The sequence below is a fragment of the Carcharhinus amblyrhynchos genome, chromosome 5, assembly GCF_965287045.1.
Source record: "Carcharhinus amblyrhynchos chromosome 5, sCarAmb.v2.hapA, whole genome shotgun sequence".
Classification (NCBI taxonomy): domain Eukaryota; kingdom Metazoa; phylum Chordata; class Chondrichthyes; order Carcharhiniformes; family Carcharhinidae; genus Carcharhinus; species Carcharhinus amblyrhynchos.
Window position 1 is genome coordinate 45298226 of NC_137328.1, and position 25666 is coordinate 45323891.

At 41.3% G+C, this 25666-nt stretch overlaps 1 protein-coding gene across 5 annotated transcripts in view; it reads right to left on the minus strand.

Annotated features, from left to right (window-relative positions):
* The window catches only part of kank1a (KN motif and ankyrin repeat domains 1a), a 252018-nt gene that overhangs the window by 56068 nt on the left and 170284 nt on the right, over positions 1 to 25666 (minus strand). For all 5 annotated transcript variants that reach the window (XM_080188718.1, XM_080188719.1, XM_080188716.1 and 2 more), the window contains one exon: positions 7472 to 7582. In XM_080188718.1, the coding sequence (XP_080044844.1) occupies positions 7472 to 7505 (34 nt within the window). In that variant the 5' untranslated portion in view covers positions 7506 to 7582. The remainder of the gene's footprint in view (positions 1 to 7471; positions 7583 to 25666) is intronic.

Below are 25666 nucleotides of genomic sequence, written 5' to 3' on the forward strand. Positions count from 1 at the left end.
CAAAGGGTGGTGAATCTCTGGAATTCTCTGCCCAGTGAAGTGGTGGAGGCTACCTCGCTAAATATATTTAAGTCACAGATAGATAGGTTTTTGATAGACAGGAGAATTAAGGGTTATGGAGAGAAAGCGGGAAAGTGGAACTGATCCACTTCAGATCAGCCATGATCTTACTGAATGGCAGGACAGGCTCGAAGGGTTAGATGGCCTACTCCTGCTCCTATTTCTTATGTTCTTTCCATTTAGCTCCACACAACCAAAGACAACATCCACATGTAAAATGGAAATAGCTGGATGTGAGCTTACCCATACTATGCTGAAAGCTATGCAGCCTTGGGTCATTACACATTGTAAAAAGTCTGACAACACCAGGTTTTAGTCCAACCTATTTATTTGATAATATACTCACAAGCTTTCGAGGGACACCCTCTTCGTCAGGTGAAGAGGGTGTCCCTCGAAAGCTTGCGAGTATATTATCAAATAAATAGGTTGGACTAAAACCTGGTGTTGTCAGACTTTTTACTGTGTTTACGCCAGTCCAACGCCGGCATACCCACATCATCATTACACATTAGCAGGATTCCTGTGTACATTTAGCCTTCCTAAGCTTTGGCCAATGCCAACCTGCAAACATTTTGTGAACAGAGAAGTGGAAGTGATGGTACTTGGGAAAGGCACACAATCTATAATTAGAGAAACAGAGGCTTAACTTGTATCGATTACTGCCATTTAATTTGGAGACTCTTGTGGCAGGTTTCTGCACATCATGCCAAGCTTAAAAGGACAAGAAACCGAAAACTGAGTATAGACAACTGCCCCAGCACGCAAGTTCTTGTTAACTAATATTCCACAACTAATGATGCAAAACTGTAGCTAACGCTGGATGTGGGGGTGAATGAAAAAGTAAAAACAAGAGAGAGGGTAAAGGGAGTGAAGGAGAAAGACAAGCGTTTGAGAGAGAAAAATGGAAAAAAATCTGTTACTAGGTTAATGGAATTTTTATGATTGCATGATTTGCATATCTTCATATCTTCATTTTCATTTTATTCAACATACTTTTGAGATTCCTTTCATTTGATATGTGCAAGCACTCACAACTTACAGCCCAAGCCCAACACTTGCTGCCTTACAGTCATACATTCCAAGAGATTTCCTAAATAAGTACAAGTCTCCCAGAAGAAAATGCTGATTAAACTGCTAATTAGTCTGCACATGTCTGGCATTGAGTATTAATTCATGTTTAAACAGTTAACATTTAATTAATGCTGTTGTAGATCAGAAACCACAATTTTGAACAAAAAGTCAAATCTGTCATTTTAAAGCTAACAATGCAATGCTCAGCTATTTCACATGGTAATTTACAGCAAATTTGGTACCAAGGCACACAGTGGTGAAAGACATTATAAATGACAATTAAGGGTTTTTTTCTGTTGTGATGCAGACATCCATTATTTGCAACTGCATTACAATCCTTGTTTTAATATACCTTGCATGTAGTCAGATCCTGACTGATTGTACTGATTGTGTGAACAAACTTTGCTACTATCTTCGCTCAACCAGGACCACAGATACTACTTAGAGTATCAATTTAAGAAAAGATACAAGACTGCTGAAACTGCAGTCTACTGGTAAACGAGTGCAAGTGAGTCTCTTGGGCAGCACGGTGGCACGTAGTTAGCACTGCTGCCTCAACAGGGATCCAAGTTCGATTCCCGGCTTGAGACACTGTTTGTATGGAGTTTGCACATTCTTCCCGCATCTCTGAGGGTTTCCTCCTGGTGCTCTGGTTTCCTCCCATAGTCCAAAGATGCGCAGATTAGGTGGGTTGGTCATGCTAAATTGCCCCTTAGTGTCAGGAGAACTAGCTAGGGTAAATGCATGGGTTTATGGGGATAGGGCGTGGTTGGGTGTTGTGTTCGGTGCAGACTCGATGGGCTGAATAGTCTCTTTCTGCACTGTAGGATTCTACGATCAGTACTGTGAATGCAAAACTAATGATTGCAAACTTTCCACCTACAGCTTCTCAGTAATACACCCAGGATGAAGCATGACCAATTTCATTGCATTCTTAAATTAGACCTTTCCCTCTTGAAAGATCAGTGATAGTGAAAATCAAAATCTATCATTATTATGTAATTCAGGTTTGGTGGGAATATTATTCTACAATTACAGCCATTCACAATTAGGAGAGAGTTACTTCTCATTGTACGACGTGTGTAATTCAGTTCATTTTAACTGATGGATGAAAAGGGAAATAGTGAGTATCATGTAACTCAATGAAAACCATAAATCATTGGTTCAGCAGCCCATCATTCCACTTCAGATGACTCATCACTTCCCCTGCATATTTGCTGGATTATTTCTAATTCAGTTTCTCCCTTAGCTACTGATGGTCTAAAGCTAATTTTCTGATGTCACAGGTTTGCACTCAGGTTGATTAAATGTATAGCAATAAGACTGCATCATCGCCGTTACTCTCAGTAACCGTACCATAATCAAATCTACTTTCCCGATCAGAGAAACTGGAGCTCATGCTATTTCAACAAAACTAAAAGGAGATTTGATAGGGGTGCTCAAAATTGAGCAGCTTTGAAAAGTTAAGTTGATGAAGACTATTTTCACTGATGAGTGAAACATTAAACAGAGGGCACAAATTTAAGATAGTCACGAGAAAGAGAGAGAAGCTGGGAGATTCTGTATGAGAGTTATTGTAACTTGGCACGATCTATGAGAAAGGAAAATCCCTGATCAACGTTTAGAGGTAGACAAATACATGAAAAAGAAAAAAATTGTATGTGGAAATAACAGAACTAAATGATTAGTTATCTCAGAGATAGCGCAGGCCATCCTTGTTCATTAGAAGCACAGTCTAAATGATTTGGCATCCAACCTGCCATTTTGGCCTCACTGGTTCTTTTAATGCCCTCTCAAACATTCTCAGCCTCGAACATGAACAAAGAATACCTCACTGATTGGCCAATCACTTACTGATTCAATCAGGTATTTTGACTTTCTTATGCTGTTTGCAGTGTTAGAGGAAGCAGCATACCTAGTTATTGTGGAAAAGCTCAGAAATGTTTACAGTGATGCTGGTCATGGAGGTCAGGTAGTAGAGGGAGGAGGGGAGCTGTAGAAATGAGCAGGAGGAGGAAGGCTCACAACAGAAGATGGTGCCTACCGGGAGGTTACAGATGCATTTCTCTCTTCTCCACTGCTACCAGGAGTGGTGGCTGATGTGGCTATATTTCACCAAGAATAAGCTGGTGTGAACCAAACCTGTTGCCACAGAGAAGGGCAACGAGCCCTATTTCAACAGTCTTCAGCTCTTATGCCTCAAGATCCAGTAGGGTTGAAATCATTGGCATCACCAAGGTGGCATTGCAGCGGTTGGTACCAGGCTTTTGGCAAGCATCTCAGCTGGTGGGAGAGAGAAGCCTGTTGGTCGGTCCCTTTGGGCACGGAGATCTACAGTCATGATAGAAGCAACCTGAGTTTACGTGGCAATTTCAGAGATCTCATGGCCTCAGTCTGAGATTCCATTGCAGCGCTGAGACATTGGCTGGCTTCCATCTATGCTGCAGTGAGATAGTGAGACATCAGTCACAAGGCACTGCAACAAAGCTGGATCTGAAAGCGCTATCACATCCCTGCTAGAAAAGATGACCTCCAAGCTCTGCACTACATCCTCTAGCAAGTTGCAGTTGGACTTATCTATGCCCCTTCATAGTGATAACTGTAGTGCCAATACAACCTGTGAACAAGCCCATCAACCTATTCTTGAATGTAACACTGAAGTTCTCATTTGAGTCCCCTACAACAATTTGTGACCAGTTGCCCATTTTGCTCCAGGTTTGCTGCAGCCCACTTGTACCACTTGACTCACCATGCTGGTCCCACCTCTATATGAGCTGCTGAAGCATGCACAGTGCCAATATCTGAACTGGAGGCTGCAAATGTCAGATTAAGTAATGGTGTTTCTTTATCTGAAAAGTTCCTGTTTGCATTCTTCAACATAAGAACTAAGAGGAGTAGACCACCTGGCCCCTCAAGCTTGTTCCACCATTCAATAAGATCATGGCTGATCTTTTAGTGGACTCAGCTCTGCTTACCCATCCACGCACCATAATCCCTCATTCCTTTACTGTTCAAGGATCTAACTTTGTCTTAAAAACATTCAACGAGGTTACCTCAACTGCTTCACTGGGCAGGGAATTCCACAGATTCACAACCCGTTGGGTGAAGAGGTTCCTCTTCGATTCAGTCCTAAATCCGCTCCCCCTTATTTTGAGGCTATGCTCCCTATAGTTTCATCTACCAGTGGAAATAACTTCTCTACTTCTTATCTATTCCCTTCATAATCTTATATGTTTCTATAGGGTCTCCCCTCATTCTTCTGAATTCCAATGAGTATAGCCCCAGTCTACTCAGTCTCTGCTCATAAGCCAACCCTCTCAACTTTAGAATCAACCTAATGAACCTCCTCTGCACCCCCTCCTGTATATCCTTTCTCAAGTCAGGAGACCAAAACCGTACACAGTACTCCAGGTGTGGCCTCACCTTATACGCTGCAACATAATCTCTGTTTTTAACCTCTATCCCTCTAGCAATGAAGGACAAAATTCCTTTGCCTTCTTAATTACCTGCTGCACCTGCAAACCAACTTTTGCAATTCATGCACAAGGACACCCAGGTCCCTCTGCACAGTAGCATGCTGCAATTTTCTACCATTTAAAAAAAGTCCATTTTGCTGTTATTCCTACCAAAATGGATGACTTCACATTTACCAACATTCTACTCCATCTGACAATCACTTGCCCACTCACTTAGACTATCTATATTTCTTCGCAGACTTTCAATGTCTTCTGCACACTACACTTGGTCCCCAATTCCAAATCATCTATGCAAATTGTAAACAATTGTGGTTCCAACACCAATCCCTGAGGCAAACCACGAGTCACTGATCACCAACTAGAAAAACACGCATTTACTTACCCCCAACTTGCCTTCTGTTAGTTAAATATGATGATCCTTCATCGTGAGACTGGACTTGCCTGTCAGCTGGCAGCTGTAAGACCTATGGCCAAACTGTTTTCCATTTGCACTTCAATGCCAGGTAGGATGGTGGGATTTTAGAAGGTGCAAAGGGCAAGAATATACCATCTTCCTGGATATTCTCAGTAAGGTCAGTTATAATAGCTTTAGTCAGTGCTGGCCCAATAATTTGCTGCACTGTCACACCCAAGAAGCTCAGGGGTTACGGGTGTGTGCAGTCAACCAAAATTCTTATGTTAGAATATTTTACATAGAGTAAGGAAATATACATGTAAATTAAATTTGTTTAAGAAAGATGAGCTTAGTTAACTTTGGGAACTTGAGGACTGTAAATCAGAAAATCAATAAATTCTAAGTGTGAAACTTTGACTTCAAGAGTTTAACCACATATTTAAAATTTGCAGTTAAAGAAGTGACACTGACATGTGCAGGTGCACATTCATCATGTCGGCTACAGAGAGTAATGGTTAAATGACAGAGGAGATTTAGAATTTATTAGTCCCTCTCCACCAAATGAGATATTTTCATTAAAAAGCTTAAAATTCCAAGAAAGCTTGAAAAGAATAAACTCTTCCCAAGCTGTCTTTGGATAAGTTATTTAGACTTGTGAATATTTCCATCATTCACATGGTCACAGCAGAAGAGTATTACTTTCCACATTACTAACTAAAATCCTACAGATAGCATAACATTGAAAGCCTGTTAAAATGCATACTACTTAGCAATCTTGATGGTGGCAGCAGAGCCACAACTGTAATCTTTTCAGTAGAGCACTGATGACAATAGCTCAGCACGTAGAGACTTTTGTTGGGAGATTAACCTCTTGTTCCCATCAGAGACTCCACTGGAATTTGCTAAAGCTGGAGCTGGCCTTGCAATACAGTGAATGGTGTCAATTGTGGCAATAAGAACACATTGAAATAACAGTAAACATCCTGATGTAATCAAAGCCATGATGTGGAGATGCCAGTGTTGGACTGGGGTAAACACAATAAATTGTGAGACTTCTTACTGTAATCAAAGCCACCAGAGTTGTAACTGTTAGACATTATTTTTAAAACATCAACTGCAGGATCAGAGTTCAGCTTAGCTCAACTTGCATAGTAAGCTACTTTCAGATATTGCGGGGGGGGGCCGGGGGACACACACAAATGAACTCTATTGCAATAGACATCTTAACATTTTGCAACATTAACCCCACCTCCTGGGAAGGATGTATCAAGCAGCCTCATGATATATTGCATTGTGAAAATGATCCTTCCACTGAAGTTAGAAATTTATAATGATTAAATGCACCCATTATTACACACGTTGTGAGGAACACAAATCTGAGAGCAAACATTTCAGAAGGCAGAGTTATTTAGCTAAGCAATATAAGGATTTAGGTAGGGGACGGCTAATAAGAAAATTTATAAATAAGGATGCGACACTTAAGTATGTTGTAATGGAAGTGTGCAAATATTATGCATCACTATTGTGTTTTGTTATGTTTCAGGAGAATGCTTTAAAGTTCAGCTTTTTTTCTCCTCAGGGAGTCAGTATGTATGGAAAGAAAACAGCTCAGATGCTTGGACAGCAAGATAATTACTCATTTCAACATTGCAAGTAGTTCTATTAAGTAGAATTAATGGACTTTTGTTTATTTAAGTTCTCCTGGGATTTCAAATTAGAGTGATTGACAGGGGCATGATGTTGTGGCTTATGTGCAGTCTTGGATCCTAAACAAAAAAAACAGGATTTTACAGAAAGAAGTTGAGTTTGGCTGTTCTGGTTGAAGTTAGGGGAATTCTGCAGCCTTCTGAAAGCTTTGTATCTGAAAACTCTATGGCTGTCCACTTACTATAGCATCTTTATTTGAGATTGCTGACTATACTTAAAGTGGGTTTCAAGTCTCTAAGGAGGATGTTGTTTATTTGGAACTGAAATAGTGATGAGTTAGAAATTAGAACTATTCCTTTGCATGTTTAATTATGGTTCAATTGTTAAGAGTTAAGCTGCTTCATTTTGTAAGAGTTATACTTAAACTGTATTGTTTTGATAAATGATCCCCAAGCTGTCAGTAAAATTATTCCTGGAGCAAAGCATTTCAAATCTAAAGTAAGTTTATACTGCACTTCCCAACAAATTCCATTAAACAATTTTTCTCTTATTAGTTGCATGCTCAAACAAATTAAATACTATACCAATGTAATTCATATAGTAGCATTAATTTCTTCTGAGTTATGTTGATAAAGTTACTTGCACTTTCGACAGTTCCATTTTATTACAGAACAACAATTTCAATGATGTCAATGCAGGACTTTTAGTGTTATGTGGAACTGAAATTTTATTGGACCTACAAATAATCTTATGCTATAACTTGGACTTCATCCAAGGGCAAATTTCTATAACATAGCATGGCAATAATAATACAAGTGGTTACCTGGAACACTCCCATTAATCACAGTGTGAGCCATATCTGCATCTGTTTATTCATAAATCCACAAAGACATTAGTCATGCAACCATGCATCAAGTCCAGCCAGTCATGCAACCTGGAAAGGAAGAAGAAAACATTTATGTCAAACACATGATCACCAATATGGAGTTGGTGCAAACTGCCTCCAACTGTATAAGTTCAAAATCAGCATTGTTTGTGTTTTACAAATTTTCACGGCGCACAACAGTTTGGAACAAGAAGACTCAATTGGCTCTTTTATACACAGCATCAAAACTATCACAATTCAATTTTAAATTAATTATAAGCATTAATTATAAGCAAGTCCTTCCAACAGTTCTCAGGATGAAGACATTATCCATTAACACACAAAAATATGATACATTTGATTCCTGATCACTGTGCTATATTGGCTGGTTTCAGCCAGCATGCCAACCACGTGCATTCCTGAATCTGACTGACCATACTTGATTGGAGCAGATTCATCTGAAATATCTAGATCCTATCCCAGACCACAGTGACACAATGGTTAGCACTGCTGCCTCACAGCTCCAGGGACCCAGATTCACTTCTGGCCCTGGTCACTGCCTGTGTGGAATTTTTATGTTCTTCCCATGTCTGCGTAGAATTCCTCTGGGTTTTCTGGTTACTCCCACACTCCAAAAAATGCCTGGCTTGTATGGATTGGCCATGCCAAATTGCCCTCGTGTAAGGAGGACTATTGGGGTAAATATTTGGGGTTACGGGAATAGGGCATGGGTGGGATTGTTATTGGTACAGTCTCGATGGGCTGAACGACCTCCTTCTGATTCCGTTCTATAATTCGACGGCCAATGATATGGTATGCTCTTGATCACAGGGATAGCCATTTAGGTAAGGCGTCAGAAAGCTGCCTGTGTCAGGGTTCACGGAAACAAGCTGTGATAAAAAAGGAAAAAACCAAATAGCAATTTAAAAAATAGTTTTTTCTGAAGATGCCTCAAATCTACTTTGATATCTAATTAAATAATGCAAAAGTTGTTTCAACAAAAATGTTATCCATTGAAGGACAAAAGAGGATTTTAAATGATCAAATTCAGGCTAAGAAGCCAGGCTTCCTGCCTTTTCGAAAGCAAGTGATCATTCAAATCTTCAGAAAGTTCTCCTAAACCTATTTGATTATTTTGATTAATAACCAACCAACACAAACCCATCTAAAACAAATTTAAAATGATTCTTTATTTGAAGTTCCTAAACATTACTTGGCAATAAACAGATGTTAATATGCTGATATTTCACAAGAGACAACATCCATACCACACTATCACATTACAACCCATACAGGCGACCCAACTGAATCATGAATCAAGCTGCAAATAGAATATCTTCCTAGTCACACTTCTCACAAATAATGCATACAACTCCAGGACTGCATGGTGGCATAGTGGTTAGCACTGCTACTTCACAGCATCAGGGATCCAGTTCAATTCCAGCTTCTGTCAGTCACTGTGTGTGAAGTTTGCATGTTCTCCCCATGTCTGCGTGGGTTTCCTCCCACAGTCCAAAGATGTGTGCGTTAGGTGGATTGGTCATGCTAAATTTCCCCCTTAGTGTCAGGGGGACTAGCTAGGGTAAATGCATGAGGTTATGGGGATAGGGCTTGGGTGGGATTGTGGTCTGTGCAGACTCAATGGGTCAAATGGCCTCCTTTTGCACTATGGGATTCTATGACTCTATGAACCGTGTAAAGTCAATCATGTGCAAAAGTTGACCTTAGTTTTTCAGAGGCCAAACAACATTGTAATTATTAATGACATACCGGTAATTACTACAGCTCATTAATATAAAAGGCATGTGCAGGAAAGTTTAGATTTTCTCTGTCAATTCTAGTAGCAATCTCCCAGCCAAAATTGGCAAGACTAGTGTACCGTATGATTTAGTAAGTGCACTGCTCAATTTAAACTGGAGAAAGGAAGAGGCAGAATAGGTTAATGCACATTGGCAAAAATATCATCACCCAATGCAAATGCCATTGGTTCCATCTTGTATGGTGGGAAGGTGGGAGGAGGAACACAAAATTAAAGCCAATGGCGATATTCAAGCACAGAAGCTATTCCCAAAAGAGAAAATTCAGAAGGACAATGTTATCCACGTCCACAAGGAAGACTGGATGGATGAAGGCAGTTGTAGAAAATGGATCGAAGAAGTGGTGAATTTTACACCGGGAAGATCACACATGAACAAAACATTTGCTTTTTTGGGGCATGTTCAAATCCAACCTTGTTGATGATGTAGTCAGTGATGAGAGATCAACCAACATCAATGTGGCAGTTGTTCCCAGTAGTTTTGAGAGTGTTGTTCAGCCCATGGATATGTATATAAATAAATCTCAATCAAGGACAGCTTACAAAAAGATGCAGAACAATTGAATGTTGCAAGGTGAAAAAACCATTCACTAAAATCAAAAACATGTAAGCACCTTTATTACCAGCGACATTGTGCCAATGGGTCACAGAAGCGTTGAATGAACTTGATCCCAATCAAGTCAAAAAATTATTTGTAGAAGGTGGAACATCAACATGGTTGCCAGTACTAAGGATGATTACTTGTAAAGTGATGAAATTACCAGTTAAAGAGCATTGGTATTATTTGCAGTTATTTATGGGAAATCAAGCCATTTTACAAAAGCCAAAGTCCAGTATGAACATTCGATGATCTGTATTGTATATTAACTGTACTTCTAGAATTACCAGAAATACTAGTTTACCTTCACCAATTAGATTCATGTGACAATCTCTGCATTTTCCAGTTTGATTATTCAGGCTACTAATTTACAGGTTTTTTTTGCTTTCAGTCTTAACTGAACCCTGTTAAAAGTAATCAAACTTTAAGATAGTATTTCAAACAAGGGTCAGCAAGGTAATAGTATGAAACTGTTAGAATACTGACATTTCTGTGCAACTGCTGCTTTCAATGAAGCAGGCAAAGTGTTTATATAGGACGTACATAATTAACATGAGGGGGATCTTGTGGGAAGTGTCCCTCCTGCTAAGGTAGAAGCTCTGGGTTCAAGTCCAACTCCCACTTGATGGCCAAGGAAGTTGAGTTCATACAAATAGATCAAGTATCAACTTGCATACCCTTCAAACATCAGCGAACGGCAGGCACAATGCAAGAGATTTCTGCCCAGCAGTGTGATGGAAAGATATTGTGAACCTCTACTAGCATTTACAACAGCTCCAATTGACAACATAGCATACCCCAGCAACTCATTCGCTTTGGGGAACTGGTTGACTCAGTTGCTTGGATCAGACTGGATCAGACAATACTGAGTTCAATTCCCATTCTGCACAGGAACAATTGGGACCTGCCTACTTACCCAACCCATGAATTTGTGGTGCTGTGAGTCAGACCTGTCTTCAGGCAGTGAACATAAATTGATAAAATGATACATTTAAGAAAACAAATTCTATGCAAGTCAGATCAAGATGACCACCAAAGGATCAGATGATTCCGAGGTCTTTATAAGTGAAAAACCCCCAACAGCTACATCATTCAGTATAATCTACAGGCCACGACTAAGTGGGAAAGATGTAGAGGAACAAATCTTTGATTTGATTTATTATTGTCACATGTATTAATACACAGTGAAAAGAATTATTTCTTGCACGTTAAACAAAGCATAATGGACATAAAGAAGGAAAGAAAAGAGTGCAGAATGTAGTGTTACAGTCATACTAACATACTACAGTCATGATGGATGTCAAAGCCACTGGACAATAGTCATTAAGGCATGCTGCCTAGCTTTCCTTTGGCACTGGGATGATGATTGTCTTCTTGAAGCAATAGGGACTTCAGATTGGTGCAGAGAGGGGTTAAAGATGATTGCAAATACCCCAGCCAGCTAGTCCATGCAAGATCTGAGTGCTCATTCAGATATTACATCCAGGCCAGTCATTTTCTTTGGGTTGACTTTTGAGAAGGCTGCTCTGATGTCTAGCAATGGTGACCTTGGATAAGAGTTTGGTCAAGGATTCTGGGGTGGACGGCTGACCTCATGCTCAAAATGGGCGTAGAATGCAATGAGCTCATCAGGGAGGGCTGCGTTGGTGCTAGTAATTTTCCATGCCTTCATCTTGTAATGTCACAAAAGGTGGTTTACAATCAATCAATCTGATTGATCAGATTACACCCTTGAAATCATTTAATTTTGCATAAAAGTAAAGACATACTGTGGAGTTAATGGAAGGAGCAGGGAAGAGAATTCGATTTCATACTAGTTTCCATCAATAATATCACAGGCAGTGTTTAGTGATCATTGCACTGCAGTAATCTATACTAGCTTGTTGGAGCCTACCTTGAGAGCAAACAGAATTGAGACATTTCTTTATGGTAGCTCCAAAAGCCAAGGCCCAGTCTGACCTCTACTCTTGTAACGAGGAAACATGATTGGTTTTATTTTGTGCCGAACAGTTTGTTCAGCATGTTGCCTTCTGAACTGCCACTCAATGCCGTGATTGAACAGTTAGTGCTTTTCAAAAATCAGCAATAAACAAATACTGGTGCAAAAAGCTGGCTTACTTTGTCTATCTAACCGTGTCTTTGAGCGCTAGTACTTCTTACTCGTACTTGCTGCTAAAGGCATATTGAGCCGACATTCATATATCACAGGTAAAACTAGGGTACCTCAGGCTTAACATCACTGGGTTATACTGGAGACAGATTGCCCACCACAGTCTTCCTTGATCCAAGTGGCAGAAAACACCACACTGATGAATCTCTGATTAAAACTAATTCATGTTTATTGAAAAGCCATAGATGAACCAGAAGCAAAAATAAATCTTCTAAAAAACTGCACCAGAATGAATTCATCATGAACCAAAAATGCCTCAAAGCAATGCAAGACTAAAGGAACGTTTTTGCTAATGATGCAGAATCCATTTCTGGAGTCCTTGTAACCATATCTTACCAAGTCATGTGTGCTTCTACTTTGATCTTGCCTTTGCAACTTTGACATTCGGTTTAAACAAACAAACTGGTTAATGATTGATCAGAGGCATCCACGTACAGTAGTCAATTAAACCAATTTCAAGAGGCAAAATGGAATGACTGCATTTTGAATGTATGGCCAGAATTGTCAAATTATTAAAGAAAAACAATTCTAAGTTGAAGCAGAGCCTTTCTTACTAAAAGCATGGCAAACACAATGTGCAACGTTGCACACTCAAAAACAAAGATGGTTTATAATCAATCTGACTGATCAGTTTACAACCTTGAGATTGTTTAATTTTGCATAAAAATAAAGATATACTGGTTAGCTCATGTAACAAAGTCAAAAATCTCAGGTTACAGGCTATTATCCAACTTGCGAGTGCATTTTCAACCAATAACTTTGGAAGGTCAGCTTGTAGTGTGGTTCAAACGTGTGGTGAAAGTGGTGTTACTGCAGTCACAGAGCACAGATCAGAAAATTAAAGCTTAACTTTGCAACATGCCAAAAGAAACTCAGCTTTTGATTTTTCAGCAGCCACCATATCAGATTTCAGTCAAACAATACAATGCAGTATGGCAATATGAATACACAAATAATGTAACTTTGATCAAATTCCAGCTCCTGGAAAGGCTTGTGAAGTTCATTGGTGGGGGTAGGGTGAGGTGAAGTTTTTATATGCCAGAAATTTGCTGTGTTACGCTACTTTCTGAAATTAGGTACAAGTACTTGAAAGCCAAATAATAGGTGGGAAATTTTTTAAATGTATGGCAATGCTGTAACAACATAGCTAGATCATCTTAAATAAAGCAACTCAATTTAACCAATATTACTATAGCAACTTCAATATTGAATGTATTTAAAAGCCCCAAGATGTTTCACAAAAGCATTATAAAACAGTATGATACTGGGCAACTTAAGGTGACATTAGGTCAGACGACCAAGAAATTGTGTAAAAGTGGTAGGTTTCAAAGAGTGTCTTAAAGGGGGGAAAGCAAAAGAGAGAGGTGCACTGATGTCCGAGGATGGACTTCCAGAGCTTGAGGCCTAGGCAACTGAAGGCACAGCCACCAACGAGGCACGCACAATGGGGATGCACACGGAGGCCACAATTAGAGGAGCACTGAGGGAGGGAGAGAGAGAGAGAGAGAGAGGGGGAGAGAGAGAGAGAGAGAGAGAGGGGGAGAGAGAGAGAGAGAGAGAGAGAGAGGGGGAGAGAGAGAGAGAGAGAGAGAGAGGGAGGGAGGGAGGGAGAGAGAGAGAGACAGAGAGAGAGAGAGGGGGAGAGAGAGAGAGAGGGAGAGTCAAGGCCATGGTGGGATTTGAAAAGAAAAGATGAGAATTTAGGTGTAGCACCACAAAATTAAACACAGGTCAAGGATCCGTTATCCGAAATCCTCAAGGTCAACGGCATTTGAGAAAATGCTGTTTTTGGATACCGCGCATAGGACCAATGTCTACTTGTACTACAACGGCCTAAGCTAGAGAGAAGATAAGCAAACAGAAAATAACAAAAGATCAACGAAATGCTGGCAATACCCAGTTCAAGACTTTCCAGGTACCCACACTGGAATGGGGAGGTCTTATCTGAAAGCTTGTCTATTGTAATATATGAATTGCTTCATAGAAATCACTTTGTATTGTGCACTGCACAATTCCTTTATTTTACCAGATGAATGCATGTGAGAGATTAGGAAGCCTTTGAACTTTCGTAACAAATGTCATTCCATTTGGCGCCCCCCCATATACCAACCTGTTCAAGCTTGCGCTTTAATTTGTTGGCAAAGTTTACGTTGAATGCAGACAAATGACTAGACTTCCCACACTGAAGTGTTTAGTGAGGTTCATGTCGGTTAGAGCTGTGTTAGCTTGGATCAGGGTGTTTCTGCACGCGATTCAAAAAGGAGACATTTTTGGATGTGCTTGGCTTTTGGATTCCCAGGTAGTCAATCTGTTTGGCACACTTCTCAAAACTCCAATCAGCGTATAAACATCAATTCTAAATTTTCATTATGCCTCAAGTAGACAATTCTGATGAGATGCTATGTTGATCTGCCAGAAGCTTGAGAATCTGAGGACCTCAAATTAAAAGGAGGAAAATAAAATCTTGGAGTGAGGGTGTTGACCCAGTATCACCCATTTCATTATTCATTCAAAGTCTGTCAATGAAATGCCTACATGTCACTAGGTCATTGCTTAAAGAAATGTTTTATACATCTCTGCTCAATCCTAGGCTCATCCCAGGCAGGTTCTAAATTCACATGATAAAAGGGGCAGATGGTATTTATGGTATATTGTCAGTGAGTCCCAGAGAAGTCAAAATGGTGAGGTTACATTGAATGAATAGCTTTGAGAGTGTAGTGATTTCTTTAGTCATTCTCCTCACATCGATTGATTGTTCTGTGATTAATAAGCCTTAGCTAATCAGTATTGGGCCTCTGATTTCACCTTTGTTGGTCACTTTGCTTACTGTATACAGCTGTAATGAAAGAAAGGCAACATCTGCATTTATACAGCACCTTTCACAATGTTCCAAATAGCCAAAAAGTACAATGCAGGTGATTTTATCAAATGAGAGCAGGCTCAAGGGGCTGAATGACTCACTCTTGATCCTAATATATAAGTTCGTAGGTCATTCTAGATGGATGAAATGACGGGATCTAAATGGCGTTTGCAAGAAGATTCATGGCTGGAATTTACTTTGTTGCAAAAGGCATGCTTTTCAGAACAGCCAGTTCCGAAAGCTAGTGGTGTTTGCTACAAATAAACCTGTTGGACTTTAACTGGTGTTCTTACTGTGGTAATCACAGTCCAATGCCAGCATCTCCACTTCATCTTAAATGACCCAGGCTGAATGTATGATCAGACAATATTTGTAATCAGATGCCAACAATGGACATTATAATCTTCCTAGGATCTGTGATTGTTGGTGAATTCAGTGATGAATCTTGGAATGGGCATGGAAACATGAGAAGCACCAGGCACATGATTTCTCTCCCTGGTCCCGTACTGAAGCAATGGAAAAGGTGCTACATAATTGCCAGTTTTTCTTCCACCTCCCAACACAAACATTAGTGGCTGGCCAAACTTAAATAACTCGACCAAAAACTGAACTGGACCAGCCATATGAATACTGTGGCTACAAGAGAAGGTCAGTGGGTGGGGTATTCTTGGTGAGTAACACCTCCTGACTACCCAAAGCCTGCCCGTCATCGACATGACACAAGTCAGCAGTGTGATGGAATATTCCCCCTACTTGCCTGGATGCACAACACCTTAACATCCAAAATGATCAGCACCCTGCCCACCAACTTAAACATTCATTCCTTCCATCAGAGATCCATACGGCTGCCATTGTGCATCACTAAAAGATGCACTGCAATAACTCATCCAGCATCTTTTAACAGAATCTTCCAAATCAAATGACCTCCACCAACCAGAAGGTAAAGGGCAGCTGGTGCTTGGGGAAGCCATCACTTACAACCAAGCCACATAATGGAACTATATCACCATTCCTTCCTTCATTACTGTTGGATCAAAATCCTGGAACTTCCCATCACATTTACAATCCTGTTAACACCTCAAAATGCAGCAGCTCAAGATAGGTCACCATTCTCAAGGACAATAGGAATATGCAACAAATGCTGGTCTTCCTTGCCAGTGATGCCCATGGATGAATGAACAAAACATCACAACCATCAATAGGCATATTCCGCACATAGCAACAAAAAGCAACAGAATACTCCATGAAGTGCTTAAAAAAAACTGAATGAATCCAAAATGGATCTAGAAGATTCTTAACATGAACAAAGAATTTGGGGCAACAAGTGATACAACAAAAGGAATGAATCCAAGGCTAACAATGACCATCACCTACAGATTGACTATATCTGTCAATTCTGACTCAAGGATAAATGAACTGAAATATTTGTAAGTAAAATCATGATATTTCCATTCTAAGGAGTTTGGATCTCTGCCTGGTGTACAACAACAAAAATATTTCAAATACTGTCTAATTTTAGGCAATCATCTCAGGAATTTAACCAGAGTGTAATAACATTTTTCCCCAACAGATTCAGAAACAAGCCATACTTTTTCTTGCCACTTTTCCCCTTGACCTGGGCTTCTTGATTGAAAAGTAATCCATCGTGCCTCCAGCACCTTATTGTGGCAAGCTCAATAGTGAATGTCAGCAGCAACTGGGCAGTAGAGAGCACCTTACCTGATGTGTGTGCACACAGCAAGCAGGAATACTGCCAGTTCTCAAACTCAGCGGCCCAGAGACCAATTGTTAATGTGAATTACAAAAGTGATTACACTTGTGAAGTTCTCCATCAGATGGGAATGCTTCGGAATGATGAGACTCTGAAAGGTGCGAGATAAATGCAAATCCCCTCCTCTTCTAGGAACTCCTGGTGCTGTTCCAGCTGAGATTAGAAGAGAACATGAATCATCTACCTGGGAGCATGCGAGATGACTATACCTTTTTCAGAGCAATTTATGGATTTTATTTAATTGCATGCCAATCCTTGCAAAACATTCAATTTGAAACCATAATGTAAATGCTGCTGGCATGCATTACTTGCTAAGTATGATGGCGGGCCAACAAGTTGTGAACTGCACAAAAAGAGGCTCAGAAGGCACATGATTTTAATTGATTCACAGCACTTAGTGGGGAGAAGAGAATATTATTGTACTTGAAAAAAAATGAGAGGTCTTCTGCGTTCATTAGGAAGGTATGTAGGTGGTGGATTAAGAAGCTGTCAAAGCAGGAGCTTCGAATCTTTCTCAAGTGATACATTTTTGGCCACAGATGAGAAACTCCTTGCCGACACGTAGCCAGTAGGAGCTGGAAATAATGCCTAACTACAATAACGGTAGGAATTAGAAAACATTTGAACAACCACCTCAAAGACTGCTGCCATTTCTCAGCTGTCACCTTTTTGCTGTTGCAGTGACTCCCAAACATTACAAGTGAAACGAGTTTAAAACGAAGTCCCATTTACATTATTATTAAATTGCACATGCAAATGGATAATCGATGGATGTTCACACGTTCCCAGACAACACAGAAAACATTTATCTTTGACAAAAATTCAGTTTAATTAGGACTCAACAACTGCATAGGAAAGAAGTTTAAACTACTTTTGATTGGATTTCTTCCTTAAAAATATTCCCAGTCCACAATGAGAATTGCGCAAATGAACCACGATTAAGAATTTAGTATTCAGAATGTACAACTGCAAGAATATTTTGAAGACCATTTCTCAATAATGAAAAACAAGATGTATACACATTCAAGAGAATGATGGTGGCAAGATGGAGGCTTACAGCTAGCTAGTGCCATAAGCTGAATAACCAGTTGTTGCAATTCAGGATTTACTGGAGAGAGACAGAGAGAGAGGGAAGATTCTTGACACTGGTTGACAAAACCCATACAACTATCATACTTGTCAGTGATTTTGTGCAATCAAGATACTGATCAGCCATGATCTAATTGAAAAAAACAACATGCTCGAGAGGGGAAATGTCCTGTCCCTGTTCAATGTTACTCAGCACTCATGTATCTAAAAATCCATTGCTCATAATTATTAATGCCCTTGCAGAAACTTTAAGGCTTAGTGTTTAATTTGAAAGCAAAATTTAACAAATGCATACTTGGCTGCATGCTTTAGTTTGAGGGTAGCTGTCAATTCAAACTGAATGTACTAACCTTTTACAAATTACTGGGTTGCTATTGGCAGGATGGGAGGTTCCATGGCTCAGATCCACGCTTCCAGTACAGAAGGAACCCACCCCTGGAAACCTCAGAAAAGCTTTTCATTTAACAAGACACACCCTATGATCAACAGGATTCAAAGTACAGAGTGAAGAAATACAGGAATGTGTTTTGCAGCCGTTGCAGCTCCATTTTTCAATACACAAACTTTTGTTTAAAAAACACTGGCTGTTTAATAGTTTATGCTGTACTGTATGCTGTAGTTTAATCAGGTTTCATACTCTGCTCCAAAGAAGCACTGCATATTAAATCATGCGCTACTAGCATAGAACACATTTATTTGCAACTCAAGGTTTCAAACATCACTAAATGCTTGCCTTTATTTTTAGTTTTGATACAAGGCAATTGGATTCTTACTGCTTGGGGGAAAATGTGTTTGCGTTTATATAACCTATTTCACAAACACAATTTCTATTAGTAGTTGGCTGCCAAAGACAGACATTGCGTCCAGTCACAGTTGCAACGTTGGGAAACAGAAGTCAATTGGTGTGCCTCATGGTCACAAAAAAATAGTTAAAATTGCTTCAATGATGGTGGCCGAGGGATAACTCAGCCTCAACAACAGGAGAACTCCCTTGCTCTTCAAACATGACCTTGGGTGTCCTGCGCCCAGGAGGACAGAAAGGAACTCGGCTTAACCCCTCATTCACAAGACAACACTCCGATGGTGCAGCACTCCCCTTCAGCTGAATGCAGACTGAGTGACAGCCTAAATTGGGATCCAGTTGCTGGAGTGGGACTTGAACTGTGGACCTTCTGAAGAAAAGGCAAGAGTGTAATCGCTTACATGTAGGGAAATACCTAATCCTACATTGGAATACCCAATTCCAATGTTTGCAATTGTTTTCTGATTAGCCATAAGGCTAACAAAAGGTGCTTTCATTTCTTTAACCAAAACTATTTTTGTAGATAAACATTGGGAACTTACCATGTCAGAATCACCAATTAGGGCCCAGAACAGCCAAATACTTCAACCATACACTGGTAATGTTAGAGACAGCTCAGTAAGCGACAACTATTTTTGAAGAAATCCAGTCACTTCTCTTCCACGTATGCTACCTTGGAAGGCTTTTGTGTTTCTCTTGAATTCTATTTCCATTCATCTCTTTTCCCTATTCATCTTCTTGCTATCTCTTTTCACAGATGTAATGGAGAAGGATCCCACTTTGTCTGCTCTACCTCTGCAAATAAGCATCACCACATCAGTACCATTCTCCTGCTTTTTCCCCCGTACCTTTGCCCATGATCATCATCTAATGCTCCTCGAGTGCCTCAGTAGATTCTACCTCCACCACACTGCCAGGCAGTGCATTCCAGACCTGAACCACTTGCTATAAACTTCTCATATCACATTTCCTTCTTTTCCAAACCACTTTAAATCCGTGTCCTCTGTTCTGCATCATTTTACATATGGGAACATTTCTTCCTTTCTATTCTGTGAAGTCAAATCCTCTCTTGTCTAAGGTGAACAGTTCCACCTTCATTGATCTATCTCCACAACTGAAGTTTCTCATCGCTGGAATCATTTCTGTAAACTTGTTCTGCATTCTTTCAAATTGCATTCACATCCTTCCTAAAGTGTGATGCCCAGAACTCTACACAACATTTTAGCTAAAGTCCAAATGGTGTCTTTTTTATTCATTTATGGGATGTGGACATCGCTGACTAGACCAGCATTTATTGTCCATCCCTTGCTGCCTGAGGAGGCAATGGCGAACTGCCTTTTTGAACCTCTGCAGTCCCCAAGGTATAGGTACAGCCACAGTGCTGTTAGGCAGGTAATTCCAGGAATTTGATCTAGCGACAGTGAAGGAATGACAACATATTTCTAAGTTAGGGCAGTGAGTGATTTGGAGGTAAACCTTGAGGTTGTGGTGTTCCCAATCATCTGCTGCTCTTATTCTTCTAGATGGTAGTGGTCATGAATTTGGAAGCTACTGCCTAATGTTGATGAGTTCCGGTATTGTATCTGGTAGATGGTATACACACAGTTGCCATTGTTTGTTGATGGTGGAGGGATTGAATGTTTGTGGAAGGGGTAGCAATCAAGGTGACTGCTTTTTTTTGGATGGCGTCGAGCTTCTTGATTGTTGATGGAGTTGCACTCATCTAGGCAAATGGAGAGTATGCCACTACACTCCTGACTTGTGCCTTGCAGGTGACGGACAGGCTTTGGGGAATCAGGAGGGAAGATACTCACCTCAGGATTCCTGGCCTTTGACCTGTTCTGGGAGCCACAGTATTTACATCATGGAATCCCTACAGTGCCTAAGGAGGCCATTTGGCCCATTGGGTCTGCACCAGCTCTCTAACAGCGCATCTTACTCAGGCCTTATGAAACCTTGCACATTTACCATAGCTAATCCACCTAACCTACACATCTTTGGACTGTGGGAGGAAACTGGAGCACCAGGAGGAATCCCAACCAGGAGAACGTACAAACTCCACACAGACGGTTACCAAGGTCAGAATTGAATTTGGGTCCCTGGTGCTGTGAGGCAACAGTGCGCCTCCCCCATCCTACAGAAATTCAGAGAGAAGGGGAATGAAGTGACTGAAGCCCCTGCCCCAATTCCTGCTTGCAGCACCATGACTACAGAGAACACTTTGTTTTTATTCCAATTCAATCAAATCAAATCCAATTCAGAGTGTCAACAAGTTGAGACATTCCCGATCCAAGCTGACAAGACAGGGCTCTCACCTCCTGTCTTGAGCTTGATCTACATGATCCAAGCTGATTGGAGTAGGTATAGCTCCTCCTTCAAGGCTTGATCTCATTTGCATCTTAACCAAAAGGCTGAGATGCTGCTTTTAAAAATTGTTTCAAATGAAGCTGAAATGTAACCTCATGACTTCAACCAAGCACAGGATGTCAATACTACACTTGATCTTAGCCAAAAAGGCCATGGAAAACACATTTCTACATGGGATGAGAAGACAACTTTGGGCTCCGTGAACCTGACTGAATCACCCTCTTGGTTCACACTTGAGCAATGGCTTTTTTAAGTAAGGTGCCATATCAGAGAATGAATCATAATCTTCAAAAGAAGATGAAAGATGAACAAAACAAAGTATTTACCTGTAACTTGTTAAGGATTAATTCAAGGTAATTTGCCAGTCATTTAAGGTTAAATTGTAATAAAAAAGGAGTCAAGGTTAATCTGCATAAAATACTGCAGTAAACAAATCAAACTTAATTTTACCATTCAAAATAACAGATGTTATTTACATTGTAAAAATAAATGCATGGAGGTGTGGCAGCAACTAAGAACAAAAAGATATTTAGATAGCACTCTTCACAACCACTGGGCATCTCAAAGTGCTTTATTGCTAATTAAATACATTTTGAAATGCAGCCAAGTAGGCAAAAAGGCATCCAAACTGCATATAACAAACTCTCACAAATAGCAACGTGAGAATGCTTTTGTTATGTACATTTGAGGTATATTGGTCAGGACACCAGGGATAAGTGCCCTGCCCTTCTTTGAATTTGTGCATTAGGATCTTTTACATCCAGAGTTGGCAGATAATTCAACTTCAGGCTTCATAACAATGCCCACTTGTTCCTTGCCTCCCAACCCCTTACCTCGCTTTTTCAGTTTACAATAGCAAAACACTCATCAGTCTCACCAATCAAAATTTTAATCTTTCCTCCACACTGAATTAACTGGCCCTGAACCCAAATATCATTGCCTGCAAAAGACCCACTGAAGGTCTGCTCCATGGAGAAGTGTGTCACTTGTACCAATGTTGTTCTGCAGATGCCCACTAGGTGGTACTGATCCTCTCTGACTATTTCCTCCCTGAGTTTGGTGAGGAGCACCTAGTCTGCAGTCAACAGAACAGGAACTCATGTCCCATTGGGAACTGCAGCTGACCAGTCTTCACACCACACAGGGGAAAAGAAAACAAAAGCAGTAGGAAGTCGATTATTACAACGGAAAGTCGTTTATTACAATGTGTTGAGCACAGCCTTATATCTTCAACATCAAACAACCAATTCACTCGTCAATCTGTACGCAACCAAGACAGCTGCAACTCTCCTAAACACACATTAGCAATTCCTCACTGACATGACAATTAGGGTGATTCATTGTCAACACCCTTACAATATTATCTGAGCAAAGATATATTTTACTCAAAATAGCACCAAATCGCGGGTGTTAGTGGGCTCGTGGTACAATATTGAACATTAATATTGCATCACTAACAAACTGGAATAAACAGAAAAAACATTCAACTGGATGTAGGTAAGCAACATGGCTGCTCTACGAAGATGGTAATTTTCATGTGATAGGAGAAGCAGCTACAACTGGGTACCCTGCATAAGAGTGCCTTGTCATCCATTGTCAAGCAATACACAAAATGGTTAAACGTGATAAGCCACAGATCTGTATTCGTCATTGTATCTAATGCAGACACTGACTGGCCAACCTAGTCTCACGACAGAAGTACTGCTCTAATTCTTTTAAAAAGAGGATATAGAACTTGCATTACAATAAAATATTGTACATGCTGGAAATCTGAAATAAAAACAAAGTGTTGGAAATACCCAACCGGCCTGGCAGCATCTGTGGCCGGAGAAACAGAGTTAATGGGCCTGATTTTACCATCATGATAAACTTGGTAAAGTCGGGTGTGAAGTAAGTAGCATGATCCGTGTCCACCACCATGTTGATTCTCCCTTTGCTAAGGCCTGAAAATGGCCACCGTCGGGACCGCACCCAAAATGAGCAGAACGCCAATTTAAATGTATCAGCACGTATTTAAATTGACTTAGTAGGTTACACGCCCAAACTTATTGGCACTTCCCTTTTACCACCGTGTTTGCCTGTCCAGATTCCGCGCGAAACAGACATGGTCCACAAAGGTCTGTGTCAGGTGCTCCAGCTTCTGAGGAGCTAAGTTCTGTGCATCCAAGGGCTCTCTAACACAAACCAGTGGGGGTTTAGGGGTGGCAAGAGCCTGTGAGAGGTCTAGTTGTCAGGCGGGGGGGGGCGGGGGATAAGGGGGTCAGTACTGTTGTGCGGTGAGGCAATGTCTGTGGGAGCTGGGGGAGGCATTATCCAACCCAGGAGGGATGTGGCAGGGAAGCATTTTTCTATCTTTTTTTGCACATGCGCATTGCAGGATTTTGGGTGTGTTAAGCCCCACCCACAGATTTTTGCAGCACAATTAAGCAGCGCTGCTATTTTTCAGGGAGTGCGCATATTGGCCGGGGCAGGGCGGTTAGTGCGCACCTGAGAACGGGTTTAAAAGTCAGATCTGAAAGACTCCCAGTTTCAAGTCCGCTCAGCACTTAGAATGAAATTGGTAGAACAGGGCCTAATGTGTTTGGTGAAATATGTAGAAGTTGAATTTATCTAGTGTCGTTCTCATTCTTAAAGTGCCTCACAGCCAATACTTTTAAATGGGCGAAAGCAGCAGCTAATTTGCTCAACCCAGACTTCACAGAATCTGACAAGCTTGATGTAGAGGGGACAATTTGGTCCATCCTGTCTGTGTTTTGCCTTTGGAAAAGCAGTTGAGCTTCATCTGTAACACAAAGTTTCTGATCCTTAACATCAGTCCAACTCCCTTTTAAAATGATTTATCTAATCAGCATTCACCACATTTTCAGGTGGAGTCTTCCAGACTTGACAACGCAGTGCAAAGGTGCCTCATTTCCCCTCTGCATCCTTTGCCAATAATTTCAAATCTGTGACCTCTGGTTACTGGCCTACCACGATGTGGAGATGCCAGTGTTGGACTGGGGTAAACACAGTAAGAAGTCTCACAACATAAGAACATAAGAAATAGGAGCAGGAGTAGGCCATCTAGCCCTTCGAGCCTGCCCCGCCATTCAATAAGATCATGGCTGACCTGTCGTGGCTCAGTTCCACTTTCCCGCCCTCTCCCCATAACCCTTAATCCCCTCTCTTATCAAAAACCCATCAACCCGCTTCTTAAAAATATTTAGCGAGGTAGCCTCCACCACTTCAACGGGCAGAGAATTCCAGAGATTCACCAACCTTTGAGTGAAGAAGTTCCTCCTCAACTCCGTTCTAAACCGCCTCCCCTTTATCTTGAGGCTGTGCCCCCTAGTCCTACTGTCTTTTTTGAGCGGGAAGAGTCTCTCCACCTCTATCCTATCCATCCCATTCATCATCTTATACATCTCAATGAGATCTCCCCTCATTCTTCTAAACTCTAACGAGTACAAGCCTAGTTTATTCAGCCTCTCCTCATAGCTCAACCCCCTCAACTCCGGTATCAGCCTAGTAAACCTCCTCTGCACTCCCTCCAAGGCCAAAATATCCTTGCGCAGGTGCGGCGCCCAAAACTGCACATAGTACTCCAGCTGCGGCCTCACCAATGCCCTATACAGCTGCAGCAAGACCTCCCTACTTTTATATTCAATCCCCCTCGCGATGAAGGCCAGCATCCCATTCGCCTTCCTGACCACCTGCTGCACCTGCAAGCTGGGTTTTTGCGACTCATGCACAAGGACCCCGAGGTCCCTCTGCACCGTCGCCTGCTGCAGTTTTTCGCCACGTAATAGTCCTTCCTACCATTCTTCCTACCAAAGTGGACCACCTCACACTTGCCAACATTAAATTCCATTTGCCATTTCCTGGCCCATTCACCCAGCCTATCTAGATCCTTCTGCAGACTCTCCACACCCTCCGCACAATTTGCCTTTCCCCCAATCTTGGTGTCATCAGCAAACTTCGATACCCTACACTCGGTTCCCTCCTCCAGATCATCTATATAAATGGTAAATAGCTGAGGCCCCAGCACCGACCCCTGGGGCACCCCACTAGTCACCAACCGCCAATCCGAATAGCACCCATTGACCCCCAATCTCTGCCTCCTATTTGACAACCAATCCTCTATCCACGCTAACACCCTACCCCCAACTCCATGTCCCCTGACCTTCTGCAATAACCTCTTGTGAGGTACCTTGTCAAACGCCTTCTGAAAATCCAGAAAGACCACATCCACCGGCTCTCCTCTATCCACTGCCCTAGACACATCCTCAGAACTCCAATAAATTCGTCAGACATGACTTCCCTTTAATGAAACCGTGTTGCGTCTGCCCTATCAAGCAATTCCCTTCAAGATGCCTCGCAATTTCCTCCTTAATGACGGATTCTAACATTTTACCTACCACAGACGTTAAACTAACCGGCCTTTAATTCCCCGCCTTTTGCCTGGCACCCTTCTTAAACAACGGCGTAACATTAGCCGTTTTCCAATCTTCCGGCACATCAGGTTAAAGTCCAACAGGTTTATTTGGTAGCAAAAGCCACAAATTTTTGGAGTGCTGGCTGCTCCTTTGTCTGATGAGTGGGAGTTCTGAGGGTTCTCTAACACAGGTGGTGGTGGTGGGGGGGGGGGGGGGGGGGGGGGGGGTGTCCCACTCACCTGATGAAGGGCCAGCCAGTGCTCCG